The sequence below is a fragment of the Pholis gunnellus genome, assembly GCF_910591455.1.
Source record: "Pholis gunnellus genome assembly, chromosome: 15".
Classification (NCBI taxonomy): domain Eukaryota; kingdom Metazoa; phylum Chordata; class Actinopteri; order Perciformes; family Pholidae; genus Pholis; species Pholis gunnellus.
Window position 1 is genome coordinate 108,760 of NC_136542.1, and position 17,628 is coordinate 126,387.

The 17,628-nt window shown below is 44.0% G+C and overlaps 1 protein-coding gene across 1 annotated transcript in view; it reads right to left on the minus strand.

The window, feature by feature from the left end:
• Positions 1 to 7,744: 7,744 nt before the first annotated feature.
• mapkbp1 (mitogen-activated protein kinase binding protein 1) overlaps positions 7,745 to 17,628 on the minus strand; it is a 23,336-nt gene continuing 13,452 nt past the window's right edge. The window contains exons 16-31 of the mRNA XM_079174803.1: positions 17,327 to 17,402; positions 17,137 to 17,248; positions 15,229 to 15,292; positions 13,870 to 13,998; positions 13,477 to 13,619; positions 12,964 to 13,001; positions 12,561 to 12,707; positions 12,342 to 12,476; positions 12,026 to 12,153; positions 11,641 to 11,765; positions 11,364 to 11,564; positions 10,885 to 10,966; positions 10,362 to 10,774; positions 9,561 to 10,289; positions 9,203 to 9,288; positions 7,745 to 8,741 (exon numbers count right to left, since the gene is read on the minus strand). Of these exons, the coding sequence (XP_079030929.1) occupies positions 8,502 to 8,741; positions 9,203 to 9,288; positions 9,561 to 10,289; positions 10,362 to 10,774; positions 10,885 to 10,966; positions 11,364 to 11,564; positions 11,641 to 11,765; positions 12,026 to 12,153; positions 12,342 to 12,476; positions 12,561 to 12,707; positions 12,964 to 13,001; positions 13,477 to 13,619; positions 13,870 to 13,998; positions 15,229 to 15,292; positions 17,137 to 17,248; positions 17,327 to 17,402 (2,848 nt within the window). The 3' untranslated portion in view covers positions 7,745 to 8,501. The remainder of the gene's footprint in view (positions 8,742 to 9,202; positions 9,289 to 9,560; positions 10,290 to 10,361; positions 10,775 to 10,884; positions 10,967 to 11,363; positions 11,565 to 11,640; positions 11,766 to 12,025; positions 12,154 to 12,341; positions 12,477 to 12,560; positions 12,708 to 12,963; positions 13,002 to 13,476; positions 13,620 to 13,869; positions 13,999 to 15,228; positions 15,293 to 17,136; positions 17,249 to 17,326; positions 17,403 to 17,628) is intronic.

Sequence of the window (17,628 nt, forward strand, 5' to 3'; positions counted from 1 at the left end):
GATCCACCAATCAATCAGTATGAAGTCGTTGATTTCACCAGATCAATAATTACAGTGACAGTACGTCTGTTTATGTTTAGACTCCAGATTCTATTCACAAACTCAGTGCTGCTGATAAAGTGGCACTGTTTCTCTAATATGTGTGTGTGTGTGTGTGTGTCTCTGTGTGTATGTGTGTCTATGTGTGTATATGTGTCTGTGTGTGTATGTGTATCTCTGTATACGTGTCTGTGTGTGTCCGTGTAGTTTCAGTTCTGCAGAGTCGACTGAACTCACTGGAGAAAAAACTGAACTCATCTGCAGAAAAAGACAAGCTCAGCTTAATACAAGGTCATTCATCCATTCATCCATCCATCCATTCATCCATCCATCCATCCATCCATCCATTCATCCATCCATCCATCATCCATCCATCCATTCATCCATCCATTCATCCATCCATCCATCATTCATCCATTCATTCATCCATTCATTCAACCATCCATCCTCTTTCTTTCTTTCGTAATACTCATTAATCATTCATTATTTCGTAGTGAACTGAAGTACAGTTTTACTTGATTTCACACTTTGATGAGTGACTGAAAACCTTATGAAGTATTTTCTTCTCCTGCTTTGTGTTTCATTACAGTCATAATAAAAACATTAATGCGTTCATGTCAATGCTATAGAAATGATGAATCAATATGTAGATGTGATCATTGTTGATTGGGATTATTTTTACTTTTTAAGCATAAAAGTACATAAGAATTATCAGCAAAATGTACTTTAAGTGCAGGACTTTTACCTATAATAGAGTATTTTTACCTCAACGTTAATACTTTGAACACTTTCTGTTACGCTCAGGTGTTTGTTTCTGATGCCTCCTTCAGATCAGTGATGTCACTTCCTGTGTTTTCAGTTCAGGATGACGCGGTGCAGCAGCTGCATGTAAGACTGAACTCTGCAGAGACTCAGATTCAGCAGCTGCAGACTGAGCGATCAGGTAACAGAGAGCGAGAGTCTACACTGAAGCTCACAGAGGAAATGTTTCACTGCAGCTGGCTTATCTCGGTGTTTCAGATCAAACCTCCAAACTGATGAAGCTACGGAGAAAGGTGAACACAACCGAGAGTCTCCTGGACACAATGAACACAGGTACATTATCCATCAATCTGTTTATGAAGCAGTCTACTAGAGAGCAGCTGAGTGTGTTGTTTGGACGGCTGATTCACTTTCACTGTTTTCTCCTCAGCTCTGGAGGTCAGACTGAGAGTCAGTGAGAAACATCTGGAAGATCTTAAGACAGAAAACACAGGTAACACTCTGAAGGTTTAGCACTAACTGTAGATTATGAAATGATATCAGAATAAAACAATCATTTATTTGAGCGCATGTGTTGCTTCAAACTGTGGAGGATCCAGTAAAGTTCCCAGAGGAACTCCTTTAACTTAACTTCCTGATGGTTCTGGTTGGAACCTTTATGATCAAACTGTTGATTTCACCCTCTGGCCACTTTATTAGGTACACCTGTCAAATCTAATACAACCCAATACAACTGTACTGCCAGTCCAGGTCATAACAAGCACTGAGTACGACCTCATTGATAAATATGTAAATCAACAAAAACAGAATATTAGGAGCTTTGTAAAGGTGGACTTTGTGGCAAAGCTGCTGGCGTTGGATTGGTTCTATTGTGCAGGTACAGTGTAAATCTGAGAATAGTATGAATTGTCATTTTATCTCAAGGACGTTCAACACAACAATGTTTGCAAAGATGTTTTAAAGGTAAACTCTGGAGGATCCAACATGGTTCCCTGAGGAGCTCCTTCTAAACACGAATGTTCTCTCTTTAGAGCTGGAGGTCAGACTGAGAGTCAGTGAGAAACATCTGGAAGAACTGAAGACAGAAAACACAGGTAACACTGAAGGTTTATCCATAAAGAACTGATAGAAATGTGTTGATGTCTTTAGAGACACATGTAGAGAATGTTCTGACTGAAGCTGTGGAGGATCCAGTGAGGTTCCCTGAGGAACTCCTTTATCATCCTGATGCTTATTGTAGGAACCTTTTAGAACATTTGAATTGACAGGAATTATAACTTTAGTTATTCATAACACAGATGATTAAAATCCTCTTTTATATTTTAAAGTAGACGATTGTTTTTGCTTCTGTTGTGTGTTTTTCCATAAAAGTCCCTCAGGAGCCACAAGTTCTTTGTTTCTGATTTATTTTGTGTTTTCAGTTCAGTCTGTTCAAATGTCCTTGATGGAGTCCAGACTGACAGATAACCACAACACAACTACAGGTAGATATAAACTGACTTTGTTATATTCATGAACACAAGTGATGAATAGTTTGAAATGAATGAGATATTTCCTGTTTTCTCTTCAGAGCTGGAGGTCAGACTGAGGGTCAGTGAGAGACAGCTTGAAGATGTGAAGACAGAAAACACAGGTACCTGAAGGTTAAACTAACTCTAGCTTTATATCCATGTATTGTATAAATATAGATTCACTATCTGCATCACAAGTCATTCAGTTTGATAGTGAATCAAGTATTTGACCAACAGATGTCAGAACTTCTGCTTCTTCTGTTCATCACTTTCCTGTGTTTGCGTCTGAACTTTGTTTCCTGATTTTCAGTTTTGAGCTTCAGACTGAATGAAACTGATGATCGTCTCACAAACACACACTCAGGTTTGGACTCAAGTTCTTTACGACTTTATAGCCAAAAACTGGTTTTTGTTTCATTCAGAACTCTTCAAACTTCACAAAAAAGTGATGAAAATTCATCCAGTTATATTTTGAGTGTTTTTGTTAAAACTCTGAACAGAAACAAAGAAAACTTTAAAATATGAAGAAAGGTTTTCATCTTGTGATGCACAAAAATAATAGAATAATTAAAAAGAAGATTTTGACTTAAAGATCTATCTGGTTATATTTGTTATTCACACACTATCAAATATATTAGCATTGTTACAGATTTCACCTTCGTTAAGAGTCACTTCTTATTCACTCTGAACTTGTGGAAATCAGTTTATTTATTTTTAATAATAAGCAGAAAATTAGGAAACATTCAGATATTAAACATTCAGAGTTCCATCAGAAGTAATCAGCAAAATGTACTTTAAGTGCAGGACTTTTACCTATAGTAGAGTATTTTTACCTCAACGTTAATACTTTGAACACTTTCTGTTACGCTCAGGTGTTTGTTTCTGACGCCTCCTTCAGATCAGTGATGTCACTTCCTGTGTTTTCAGTTCAGGATGACGCGGTGCAGCAGCTGCATGTAAGACTGAACTCTGCAGAGACTCAGATTCAGCAGCTGCAGACTGAGCGATCAGGTAACAGAGAGCGAGAGTCTACACTGAAGCTCACAGAGGAAATGTTTCACTGCAGCTGGCTTATCTCGGTGTTTCAGATCAAACCTCCAAACTGATGAAGCTACGGAGAAAGGTGAACACAACCGAGAGTCTCCTGGACACAATGAACACAGGTACATTATCCATCAATCTGTTTATGAAGCAGTCTACTAGAGAGCAGCTGAGCGTGTTGTTTGGACGGCTGATTCACTTTCACTGTTTTCTCCTCAGCTCTGGAGGTCAGACTGAGAGTCAGTGAGAAACATCTGGAAGATCTTAAGACAGAAAACACAGGTAACACTCTGAACGTTTAGCACTAACTGTAGATTATGAAATGATATCAGAATAAAACAATCATTTATTTGAGCGCATGTGTTGCTTCAAACTGTGGAGGATCCAGTTAAGTTCCCAGAGGAACTCCTTTAACTTAACTTCCTGATGGTTCTGGTTGGAACCTTTATGATCAAACTGTTGATTTCACCCTCTGGCCACTTTATTAGGTACACCTGTCAAATCTAATACAACCCAATACAACTGTACTGCCAGTCCAGGTCATAACAAGCACTGAGTACGACCTCATTGATAAATATGTAAATCAACAAAAACAGAATATTAGGAGCTTTGTAAAGGTGGACTTTGTGGCAAAGCTGCTGGCGTTGGATTGGTTCTATTGTGCAGGTACAGTGTAAATCTGAGAATAGTATGAATTGTCATTTTATCTCAAGGACGTTCAACACAACAATGTTTGCAAAGATGTTTTAAAGGTAAACTCTGGAGGATCCAACATGGTTCCCTGAGGAGCTCCTTCTAAACACGAATGTTCTCTCTTTAGAGCTGGAGGTCAGACTGAGAGTCAGTGAGAAACATCTGGAAGAACTGAAGACAGAAAACACAGGTAACACTGAAGGTTTATCCATAAAGAACTGATAGAAATGTGTTGATGTCTTTAGAGACACATGTAGAGAATGTTCTGACTGAAGCTGTGGAGGATCCAGTGAGGTTCCCTGAGGAACTCCTTTATCATCCTGATGCTTATTGTAGGAACCTTTTAGAACATTTGAATTGACAGGAATTATAACTTTAGTTATTCATAACACAGATGATTAAAATCCTCTTTTATATTTTAAAGTAGACGATTGTTTTTGCTTCTGTTGTGTGTTTTTCCATAAAAGTCCCTCAGGAGCCACAAGTTCTTTGTTTCTGATTTATTTTGTGTTTTCAGTTCAGTCTGTTCAAATGTCCTTGATGGAGTCCAGACTGACAGATAACCACAACACAACTACAGGTAGATATAAACTGACTTTGTTATATTCATGAACACAAGTGATGAATAGTTTGAAATGAATGAGATATTTCCTGTTTTCTCTTCAGAGCTGGAGGTCAGACTGAGGGTCAGTGAGAGACAGCTTGAAGATGTGAAGACAGAAAACACAGGTACCTGAAGGTTAAACTAACTCTAGCTTTATATCCATGTATTGTATAAATATAGATTCACTATCTGCATCACAAGTCATTCAGTTTGATAGTGAATCAAGTATTTGACCAACAGATGTCAGAACTTCTGCTTCTTCTGTTCATCACTTTCCTGTGTTTGCGTCTGAACTTTGTTTCCTGATTTTCAGTTTTGAGCTTCAGACTGAATGAAACTGATGATCGTCTCACAAACACACACTCAGGTTTGGACTCAAGTTCTTTACGACTTTATAGCCAAAAACTGTTTTTTGTTTCATTCAGAACTCTTCAAACTTCACAAAAAAGTGATGAAAATTCATCCAGTTATATTTTGAGTGTTTTTGTTAAAACTCTGAACAGAAACAAAGAAAACTTTAAAATATGAAGAAAGGTTTTCATCTTGTGATGTACAAAAATAATAGAATAACTAAAAGGAAGATTTTGACTTAAAGATCTATCTGGTTATATTTGTTATTCACACACTATCAAATATATTAGCATTGTTACAGATTTCACCTTCGTTAAGAGTCACTTCTTATTCACTCTGAACTTGTGGAAATCAGTTTATTTATTTTTAATAATAAGCAGAAAATTAGGAAACATTCAGATATTAAACATTCAGAGTTCCATCAGAAGGTAAAACAGGTTTTTATCGTATTAAAACATTGAAGTCAAACTTCTTTTTGCAGGTGACCTGAAGGTTGCGTTTTCAGCCGGCCTGACTGATTCAGGATCAGTCGGACCGTTTGACGAGGAGACGACTCTGATCTTCTCCAAAACCATCACCAACATCGGCCGAGCCTACAACCAGACTGCCGGTAAACCCTGTTCCCTTAAATACCTCGTTACAACCAGACTGCCGGTAAACCTCATCCCATTAAAATCAGTGGCGGGCCGTGCATTTTATACCTGGGCCTTCACTGCTAAAGTACCACCTTATAACCACATGATGGCGCCACAGCTCGGGTTATTATTCGTTTCTTGGGCTGTAACTATATAACTTTACATATTTGTATTAAACCGTTCGGTACGAGGCTTACAAACCGAACAATACGTTTGAATAATACTAGTGCATTTGGAAAATGCAGAAGCTTAAATTGTAGGAAATATAATGTTTCCTGGCTCACTAGGAGACAGTGGTCTGTGTGACCTCTGAACCGGAACAACAACAGCTGATGCCCCGCAAGTGTTCCGGGAGGCTAGGCTAACTAGCTTAACGGAAATACAACAGCAGCAACACACATTCTGCTACACACTCAAGGGCCATTCAGATATTAGATGTAAAAAAACGAACCAGTTGACTTACCAAATGCTGATCACATCCTCTTTTCTTTGTTGACAAAGAGTTTAATCCCACGATTAAATCCCAACTCACTAATCCGTTCAGCTTCCAGATTCAGCCGTTGAGTGTTAAAAAACAAAGCTAGGTAAAAAAAATAAGAAACATACACCAAGCAAAATGCAAAAAAATATCATAATTCCATCCGTATCTTTCAATTTAACCTCGTCTTACTACTCGATTAAGCCTCTGCTGTAAATTTCGTTTCAAAACAGTCACATGCTCGCCCACTGACCAATCACAGCACAGAATCTCACTGCAGCGCTGCTGCTAATGCTGACATAGGCCTGTAGGCCTGCAGGCCGCTCTGGCGAGTCCAATAATGTTAAACTAATGGTTGAACACTATGACAATCAATAATATCGTCCCCATTCACTTAACCTGCACATGGATTCACTGGTGAGTCTGCAGGCCTGGGGCCTCTCTTCTACCTAGAGACACAGAGGTGAACTCTGATTGGATAAAAGCTCTACTTAAAACAAGCTGCACTGAAGCAGAGCAGCTGAGGAGCACAGTAGCTGTGCAATGAGAACATAAGATAATGGGGAAAATGTTTTTATAAATTATGATACATGTAGTGTATTTAAGAAAAATTATTAAATTATAAAATAGCTCTAACTTTGTGATTCTGTTTAGGCCAGCAGAGAAGGCTTTGCAGGCCGACGGCCACCATTGCTTAAATGCCTCATTACAACCAGACTGCAGGTAAACCCTGTCCCCTTAAAGACCCCGTTGAAACTAGACTGCAGGTAAACCCTGTCCCCTTAAAGACCCCGTTGAAACCAGACTGCAGGTAAACCCTGTCCCCTTAAATACCCTGTTGAAACCAGACTGCAGGTAAACCCTGTCCCCTTAAAGACCCTGTTGAAACCAGACTGCAGGTAAACCCTGTCCCCTTAAATACCCTGTTGAAACCAGACTGCAGGTAAACCCTGTCCCCTTAAAGACCCTGTTGAAACCAGACTGCAGGTAAACCCTGTCCCCTTAAAGACCCTGTTGAAACCAGACTGCAGGTAAACCCTGTCCCCTTAAAGACCCTGTTGAAACCAGACTGCAGGTAAACCCTGTCCCCTTACAAACCCATGTCATGGCCTCAGTATCAGTGTTTGGTGTGTAAGCATTGACCTGCTCTGTGTCTTCAGGCGTGTTCACGGCTCCCGTCAGAGGACTTTACTTCTTCAGCTTCACGGCTGCAGACTACCTGAAGGGTTACATGGGTCTCCACCTTTACAGGAACAACGAGCCGGTCGTCTTCAGCCTGGATTTGAACGACCACGGCGGCTATGCTTCCACGTCGGGCGGCGTGGCCCTGCAGCTGGAGGAGGGCGACGGGGTCCGCCTCAGTCTGCCGGCCAGCTACCGGCTCTACGACGACTCAAGAAACTTCAGCGTCTTCTCCGGCTTCCTGCTGTTCCCCCTCTGAACCCCGGATCAGGGTCTCTGCAACAAACCATCCCTTCAGGTATCAAGCTGTAACTGGACTTTTATTTTGGTCGAGACTTCCTCTGTTTAGAAACAGGATGGACGTAACTCCTGAAGACGATGTCACGGGAATAGAATGATTTTTAAAAAATTAAAAAAGAACCTTCATAAAAACACAAACATCTGAAGTCTCAAACTTTTATTACATTTTGACAAAAACGTTTCAAACTTTGACCTGTTTGTTAGTGAGTCCTAAGTGTTCCTTTAATAGCAGTTATAAAAAGAGGAACTTCAGTGTGTATCCTCTGGAGACAACGAGTCTGTTCAGTGTAACATCAGCAGAATAAACATAAACTCAAAATCAGATTCAAGTGAACTCAGGAAGAACCATTTACATCAAATAAAGGAACAATAAAGTGTGTTCAAAGCGTCTCGTATTGCAGTTTGTTCCTTTAGAAAGTCTCTACAGTCTAACATCAACGTTTCAGAACAATAACTCTTCAGAAATCTAAAATAAAAACGTCCACGACTCCGTCGCTGAAACGTCTTTAAAAAAACGCCTCGAAAGAAACTTCGATTTGTTCAGTTTCCAAAAACAAAGTTCTGTAGGATCGACTCGTCTGTGACCAGAGATTCCTGCATTATAGTTAAAAAAAAGGAACAAAAGTTAAAAATAAATCAAAATGGCTTCAGATCCTTCATCTGTGAAGACGAGGAGGAAGAGGAAGGAATTAAAAGGAGGAAGGAAAGAAGAAATCATCACATTGATGAGGAGGAAAAAGAAGAAAAGAAAGATGAAGATCAAAGGAATGGAAGAGGATGAAGAGGAGAGGATGAAGAGGAGAAGGAGTGAATGAAGAGGAGTGGATGAAAAGCCTCGGACGATGAAGAGGAAAAAGAAGAAAAAACGTAAAGGAGGAAGACTAAGAGGAGGAGGATGAAGAGCCTCAGTGATGAGCCTCCATGTTGTGGACCCGGTGATGAACGGCCTGCAGCAGCAGCAGAGAATACTCCTCCAGCAGAGCCGCTGTCTGCACCCCCCCCAGCCCCCCTTCAACTCCCAGAATGCTCGGCACGCCGAGCGGCAGACAGTCGAGCTCCGCCCTCATGGCCTGGAAGGCCTGCGATAGGACGACGGCTATCTGGCGCTGGTCAGGGGCGGAGTCATCGTGGGAGGAGCCTCTCACCTGGAAGAGAGAGAGAGAGAGACAGGTGAGGGAGCTGATGATGTCACTGCCGATGTCATTCAACTGCCCCGCCCCCTTCCTGTTTCACAACCTCTGGTCTGAACCAGGAGACCCCGTTTAAAGTGTTAAAGCTGCATTCTCTCTAGTGTCCACCAGGGGGCGACTCCTCTGGTTGTATAGAAGTCTATGAGAAAATGACTCTACTTCTCTCTTGATTTATTACCTCAGTAAACATTGTAAACATGAGGTTATGGTCTCAATCTCTAGTTTCAAGTCTTCTTCAATACAGAATGATGTTCATTTAGTACATGATGGTCCATTTAGAGTCAAACAGACCATAAAGCAGGGGATGCTTTAGGGGCGGGGCTACACGGTGATTGACAGGTCGACACCCAGACGGCCTTCTTTAGGTGAGTTGTCATGTTGTCAGATATAAAAGCTGTGTTGATACACAGACTCACCTTCCTGTACAGGTGTGTTGCTCTCTTGAAGCAGCTCTGCAGCTCATTGGTCAGAGCTCTGCAGGTCTCCACACTGATTGGCTGGTCTGCACACAGTGAGAGAAGGTGAGGTCACTCTACCAACAACAATACTGACAGCTGATTGGCTGACCCCCACTTCCTGTTTAGTTCTAAATCTAAACGTCTAAATGATAAGATGGAGGGAGTGAAGAAGAAGAAGAGACGAATTACATCAAACAGAGAGAAACGTCTCACCCGTCAGCACGGAGCAAGAGGAAGAGGATGAAGAAGAGGGGCGGAGCCAGAGATGACAGTGTGACGGGATGAAGAGGAGGAGGAGGAAGGTGAGAGTCCAAACCTGCATCATCTCTTGGCTCCACGCTGCCGCCGCCTTCAGGAGTCTGAGATTCCTCCTCCTGCCGGGGGGGAGTCAGGGGGGAGACTGAGACCGGAGGAGGCCGTGACGAGGAGGACGAGGAGGCGAGGGAGGACAAGGAGGCGAGGGAGGGCTTGTCAGGGAGCGGTCTGCCGGGTACCCGAGCCTGGAGGCCACGGGGGGGAGGGGCCGCCTGGTTGCCATGGTTACCCAGAGAGGAGGAGGCAACGACGACGGGAAAAACAGAAGCGTGGGGGGGCGTGGCCAGAGCTGCGTTGGAGGTCACCACGGCAACAAGAGGAGGAGGCGTGTCTTTGACCTGAGAGAAGGGGGTTACTGATGACGAAGATGTCATCGGGGGGTCCTCGCCACATTCTGGGATGTTCAGGCCGTCGCCCACGGAGACAGAGCGAGACATCTTGGCCGTGGAGCTGGCGGTCGGACTCATGTAGGAACGAGACGCCACCGGAGTGGACGAGGACGAAGAGGACGACTTCCTCGGGGCGCCGACAGCAGACGAAGCTGCAGACAAGATGGCGGCGGTGGCTGTTTCCTGTTGGGGGGACCTGGGGGAGGCGGGGCTTGGTCTCTGAGGGTGCGGGGCTGTGGACGGGGGGCGTCGGGGGGAGGAGGGGAGGGTGGTAGGGCGCTGCAGCGGGGGGAGGGGCTGAGGCTCTCTGATTGGACAGGAGGTCGAGAAGGAGGAGTCACCTGAGGGAGAGAGAAAGTTTGAGATTTGGGTCTTTATTTAACTCATCAGTCTCTGGAGGTTCTGAGTCTCACCTGAGTCCGTCAGCAGGTTCTGGACTGACTGAGCCTTCCGAAGTCCGGAAGAGGAGTTCAGATGGAAGACAATGGCTCGGGCCGTTGGGCCCAGATTCCTCTTAGACTCCACTGTGGTCTGGATCTTCTTCTTCAGTGGGGGGGGGCGGTGGGTCTGCTGGTCCGAGAAGGTCTCCTCCGCCATCTGGTTCTGGTTCACATCTTGAGGAGGCTGGTCCTGGTTGATCGTGTTCTGGGGATGTGCCTGGTCGTGAACTGAGGAGGTTTGGTCCTGAATCTGTTTCTGGTCCTGGTTCCAAGACACCCTCCGGTCCTGGGTCTGGTTCAGAGGACGGACTTCTGAGACCAGAGGCCTGGCCTTCACCTCTCCTCCTCCTCCAGTAGTCCGAGATGGGAGAGGAAACACAGTCCGACTGAGGAGGAGAAACAGAACGAGAGGGTTTTAGTCTCAGCTGATCCTGATCAGACTACTAAACATGTTGAGTCATCACAAAGTGTGGATCTGTGTCATCTGAGGTTTTACCTTCCAGCTGGATTCTGGGAGAGAAACCTGGAGGAGATGCTAATACTCTCACTGGAGCTGTGAGAAGCTTTACTTGGACTTCCTGTCAACACACAGTTTATATGTTTGAGTCCTCCAGACTCAGGTTCAGCTCGACAAGACGGTTTAACAGCGACGTGTCAAAGTTAATTCAACTTAAACGTCTAGAGTTCTTCAAGACAAGTCCAAGTCCAGAGACCTTTAACACAAGTCAAAGACAAGTCCATGTCTCAAGTCCTCCAAGGCAAGTTTAAGTCTAGAACCCTTCGACACAAGTCCAAGACAAGTCCAAGTCCAGAGACCTTTGATACGTGTCCAGGTCTAGAGTCCTGAGAGACCAGTCCTGACTACGAAGTCAGCGTCAACATTTTTATTAAAACACAAATAAATACCAGTTAATAACACAAAGTTATGAATCTATTTTCTGGACCAGATCATCGGACCATCACAGAGGTACAGACCTGATCCCGAGAGGTCGGCCAGTGTGACAAAGTGTTCCTTCAGGAAGGCTTCCTGGTCTGGAGTCTGAGGGACGAGCTGAGAGCTCACAACCTCTGTTGCTCCTCTTCCTGCTGCTGCTCCTCCTCCTTCCTCCTCCTCTTCCTCCTCCTCCAGCTCAGAGGAGTTTCCATCCACACTAAGAGGCTCAGTGAGCTCTGAGTCTAAGAGACCAAAGAAAGAGGGGTTAAAGGTTAGAGACAGTCTGTCTCTCTGTGTCTGTCTGTCTCTCTGTCTCACCGTCTCCTGCAGGTCTGACTGGACTGGACAGCCTGGAGCTGAATCCCAGTGAGCAGCCGCTGTCTGGACTGGGTTTGTCCTGATGTCCACCTGAGGCAGGACACGCCTCCTTCACCTGGAACTCACTGACAGGAAGGGGCGGGGTTTAGAGGGGGCGGGGTTTATAACAGAGTCAACATCCAAGCTAATACTTTTTACTTTAAGGACATACAAAGTACTTTCTGTTACATGCAGTATTCATTCTACTGGGACAAACTACTTCATCATAACAAGGGACCTATTCCTCATATGTCTGCTGCAAAGGATTGTGGGTCAGAGTAGCCTAAAAAGCATGCTGGCTTCATGCTGCATGAATGAGACCAGACGTGGTAGAACATCCTGGTACCTTCCTGCCAGGCTCACTCTGTCCTCCCATTGGTCGGGATACAGAACCACAGCCTCCATGTCTGGGCTGTGGTTGGACAGCGGGATGAAGTCCGGCCTCTGATTGGTCCTCGCCTCATTGTCCTCTGCCTGGACGGATACAGAGTCACAGGTTCATCCTTCACTACAGAGACATATTTCTGATAAAATGTTACCGTGGCCTTCTTCAGATACCTGAAGGTGCTCAGGTGTCCTGTTGACATGTGACTCAACACCTGAGCACCTTCAGGTGAAACGCGGTGGAAAGGTCAGAGGTTAGATGGTGTGTGTGTTCTCACCCATGCAGTGTTGACCTGCAGACTGATGCTGCTCCCCAGCTCCTGATTGGTCCTGTGAAGCCCCGCCCCCACACACTGGCTCATCCCACTCATACGAGGGGGGGAGGGGCTAACATCAACGGGGCATGTCTTCACCTGGGTGGGCCGGACAAAAGGTGGAGTTAACTCTGTGTTCAACATGCTGTGTTTTCTTAATGGAGTCTGGTTTGTCTTCCTGACCTCGTGTTCCGCCCCCTGGTCCACCTGTTCGTCAGGACGGTACGAGTCCAGCAGTCTCAGGTCCAACATGGACTTCACCATCAGAGCGCCGTCGCTGCCCGTCCTCCTGGACCACTGACGGCGAGGGAGGCGCCCCCCCGACGCGTCCTGAGGAGTCCCAGAGAAACACTGAGGTACTCTGAGGTACACTGAGAAACTCTGAGGTACTCTGAGATACACTGAGAAACTCTGAGAAACTCTGAGGTACTCTGAGGTACACTGAGAAACTCTGAGAAACTCTGAGGTACTCTGAGGTACTCTGAGGTACACTGAGAAACTCTGAGGTACTCTGAGGGAGGCTGTTTATATAAGTATATATATATATATATACAGTGTAAGCATAAAAAACAAAGTGTCCTCTGACCTTCTTGCCGTCTCTGCAGAACTTCTCATCAGACATGTCTGCAGGAAAACAAAACAACAAAAACAGGATTTATTTCCATCAGCTTCTGATCTTTCCTACGATTTAACTGAACTCAAACACAACCTCACTGATCACTTTGTTTGATTCTCGTTTATCCTTCCAGCTGATTTATTTATGTCTGTTATCACTTTACACCTTTCTACCAGCTGTTCTGTCATCAGTAGTATAATGAGAATAAAAACTTTTCACGTTAAGAGTTAATAACAAACCTGACGTATATTTGAAAGAAAACACTCTGTTGTGTTACACAACTACGGCAGCTGAGAAGGACAATCTTTGTTAAATATGACAAAATAACCTCGATGTCACTGCAGAGGACCAACGGAGGATCCTGATCCTGATCTACCATCCAGACTACATGAGCTCCTTCAATACGACTTCTATCCAGCTCTCTGCTGATTGGATAAAACTTACGCTAACGCTTTAGCATGCTGTGTAACCATGGTAACAGACCTGTCTCCTCCTCCTCCTCCTCCTCCTCCTCCTCCAGGCATCCTGCTGTGGCCATATAAGGACTCCTGCACTCCTCCTCCTCTTCCTCCTCCTTGTCGCTGTCAGACGACATGTTGACGACACGAGGAGAAGACGCCTCGCGGCTACGCACACATGCACACGCACGCGCACGCACACGCACACACACACGCACACACACACACACACACACACACACACACACACACACACACACACACACACACACACACACACACACACACACACACACACACACACACACACACTTTACTCTCATTAAACGTTGTATATAAGTTGTGATATAATTCAACAAGTTAGTTTTTGTAAATGAACGCTGACAAACACATCAGGTCCTACAAGCCGAACACGTACCTGAGGTTCTGCCCTTTTTGCTGTGGTGCATTCTGGGATGTTTGAGTGCTGTTGGGAGGTTGAAGGTCAGCGAGTCGCTGCCTCATCCTGATGGTCAACTCTGGACTGAGACGCCACACGAAGATGCAGCTGCACAAACACAGAGCTTTCATTAGTGCTTCTCTTTATGTTTGGACAGTAGCTTAGGTTACAAACATTCGCTCCAGCATACAGTGGGGAAAAAAAGTATTTAGTCAGCCACCAATTGTGCAAGTTCTCCCACTTAAAAAGATGAGAGAGGCCTGTAATCTTCATCATAGGTGAACCTCAACTATGAGAGACAGAATGAGAAAAGAAAATCCAGAAAATCACATTGTCTGATTTTTAAAGAATTTATTTGCAAATTATGGTGGAAAATAAGTATTTGGTCACTTATATACAAACAGGATTTCTGGCTTTCACAGACCTGTAACTTCTTCTTTAAGAGGCTCCTCTGTCCTCCACTCGTTACCTGTATTAATGGCGCCTATTTCAACTCGTTATCAGTATAAAAGACACCTGTCCACAACCTCAAAGTCACACTCCAAACTCCACTATGGCCAAGACCAAAGAGCTGTCAAAGGACACCAGAAACAACATCGTAGACCTGCACCAGGCTGGGAAGACTGAATCTGCAATAGGTAAGCAGCTTGGTGTGAAGAAATCAACTGTGGGAGCAACTATTAGAAAATAGAAGACCTACAAGACCACTGATAATGTCCCTCGATCTGGGGCTCCACGCAAGATCTCACCCCGTGGGGTCAAAATGATCACAAGAACGGTGAGCAAAGATCCCAGAACCACACGGGGGGACCTAGTGAATGACCTGCAGAGAGCTGGGACCAAAGTAACAAAGGCTACCATCAGTAACACACTACGCCGCCAGGGACTCAAATCCTGCAGTGCCAGACGTGTCCCCCTGCTCAAATACTTATTTTCCACCATAATTTGCAAATCAATTCTTTAAAAATCAGACAATGTGATTGTCACGGTTTATCTTCTCTGAAGTTCATTGAGATGCTTCGCAGGCGTCGGACTATCATCGTCGTGGCGTTCGGGCCGGAGAGCCGCCTCGCTGTCTTGTCCCAGTTCAGGATCGTGTTCCATCACGTTTGTGGTCGTCCTACTTCTAGTAATAACCTCTTCCTCCATTATTAATCTAAATGTGCACTGGAATCGGCAAAACTACCGTTTTTTGGGGTTATTTCACAAAACCATCGAGGAGCTGGAAAACTAACCGTCACCCTCTCAGTGGGAACCGGAAGCCTCTTTATTCAGACTTTCATTAAATACTTTTCTCCACGTTTTGTAAACTGTAAAGAACACGATGTGTGTGATTACCTGTCTCCAGACACGGTGATCAGGTGTCTGCAGTCACTGCTGAACTTCAGACCTGTTACGATCTCTGACAGACAGACAGACGGAAACACTGTTAGAGAGAAATATACAGACGTACATTCATTCACTTAGTCGGATAACTTTTACAACATATTATACTTTGACTTTTGCCTTTCTACAGCAGACGATTACAATGTTTTAGAAAAAGTCAGTATGGTATGTCTTAAAAAGTAAAAAAGTCACTTTTTATATCATAAAGTCATCGTATAGCAGTGGTGGCCCTCAAAGCCTTCTCTGCTGTTCTAAACACAATCACAAAGTTATAGATATTTTATAATTGAATAATGTTTCTTAAATACACTACATGTATCATCATTTATATCAATATTTTTGTGGACCTGCTGCAACAGACCGGAGAGATACAACTGATGATCGACTGTCATCACTGCTCCATGAATCCAGAAGGACTTCTCACTGGAACCATGTTCTGGGATTAAACTCTTTATGTTTCGGTAAATCACAAACTGCGTTTTGTTTTTTTAGTAACGTTCCTGCTGATCGTTTGTCTATCGTGTGGTTTGTATGAATAGTGTTTGAATGGCTCGAGCTCTCGTGTGGTGGAACGTGTGGATCCGCTGCAGGTTTGCTGGATTGATGCTCATCATGAGGTTATTAGGAGGAAATTCCCCTGCAGCAGGACACAGAAGGCCCAACACTGTAGTATAGTCTTCAAAACAAAAAAAATGAATAGTATAGTAACTCGTGAAAACAAAAAAAGTCAGATAGTATGTGGTTAAAGAAAAGTCATCGTATAGCTCAGGGGTCCTCCGTCCACACGGCGTTCCAGCATCGTTTGAGATGATCTCCGTCCAGACTTAAACGCCTGAAAACGAACATCACGTGAGTGTTCCCGTACGCTGGGCATCAGTGGGTGCCGGTCTGGTTTTAAACCTCCTGGTTTCGTGTGTGTGTGTGTGTGTTTGTGTAACAGCAGCAGCTGTTTCCTGTCTCTGTTGTCAGATTCACACATTCACAAACATGTTGCTGAGATCTAGAAGCCACATCTCAGATATACTGCGGGATTAGGATTGTATAAGTGAGACTACATCACAGCCACGTATGAAGAAATACACTGAAGAACATATATTTATGGAAAGATCTCATCAACCTGGATTCAAACTCTGTCGAGCAAAATAGTAAAATATTCAAAAGCGTCCACGCTGCGCGATCCGCCTCCTGCATCTCACATCACTGCACAGAGTCTTTCCCTGCAGCTGATCATGATCTGCAGACCCCCCCCCCCCCCCCAGTAAGCTATCGATGGATGAATCCACAAACAGAGACGTCGGAGGAAACAGACGTCTTCATCTGCTTCACTGTGAACGGTGCTGCTCACCTGATGCTTCATGTGTGGAGAGAAATGTGCAAACAACACAAACTGTAAAGTTGAAAGAAGCTTCCAGAACAAACACACAACATGAGCTGAAAGCATCACGATGAAGATGAGCGATGAAGAGCGATGAAGAGCGATTCCTCAACTGCTGCAGCAAACGCTCCTCTTCATCAGAGTTTATTGTTAGAACACGTAAAATAGCAACAACATGTCAACACGTGTCTTTATTCTTGTTCTATAATTTCATAAATACAACAATTATAGTTTTTGTATATATAATATAACTTTATATAAACTTTATAAACTGACATCAAAGAGCTTTTGTTATTTGGTGTAAAATAGATGAAAACGTCTCTGTGGACGACCCTGCTGTAGTATGTCGTAAAAACCAAAACAAGTCAGAGTATAGAATGTTTAAAGTCATAGTATAGAATGTTTAAAGTCATAGTATACTATAACGTCATATATAAATACACACACACACACACACATTCATAGAAATGGACTGAATCACTGACCTGAGTGTCCGAACATCGTGGCCACACATTCTCCAGAGTAGAAGTCAAATATACTGATGTTCTTATCCGAACAGGAAGTGGCGATGTAGAGACCTGATGGGTCGATCTGCACCTGAAGACGACAGAGGAGGGGGAAGTTAACACCTGCACGATAAAAGAATACACCTGATGTTACTATGGAAACACTCACCTTAATGAGAGTCCCGTCCTCGCCCTGAGAGCCTTTATACATCTTCTTCTGTTTACCGTTACTGATGTTAAAGATCCTGGAGGAGGAGGAGGAGGAGGAGGAGAGGAAGAGCATCATCAATTTACAGTTAGGACACAGAGATAAAACGAAATACTTCACAGATTATATTTATGTTTCGTATTAAAGAGTTTAGTTCCTCATGTGATCAGCAGGAGGCAGCCTGAAGACACAGCGCTGGACCAAAAGCCCAGTTATGAAGAAGACGAAGAAGAAGATGAAGATCCTAATCCTCCTCCTGGTGC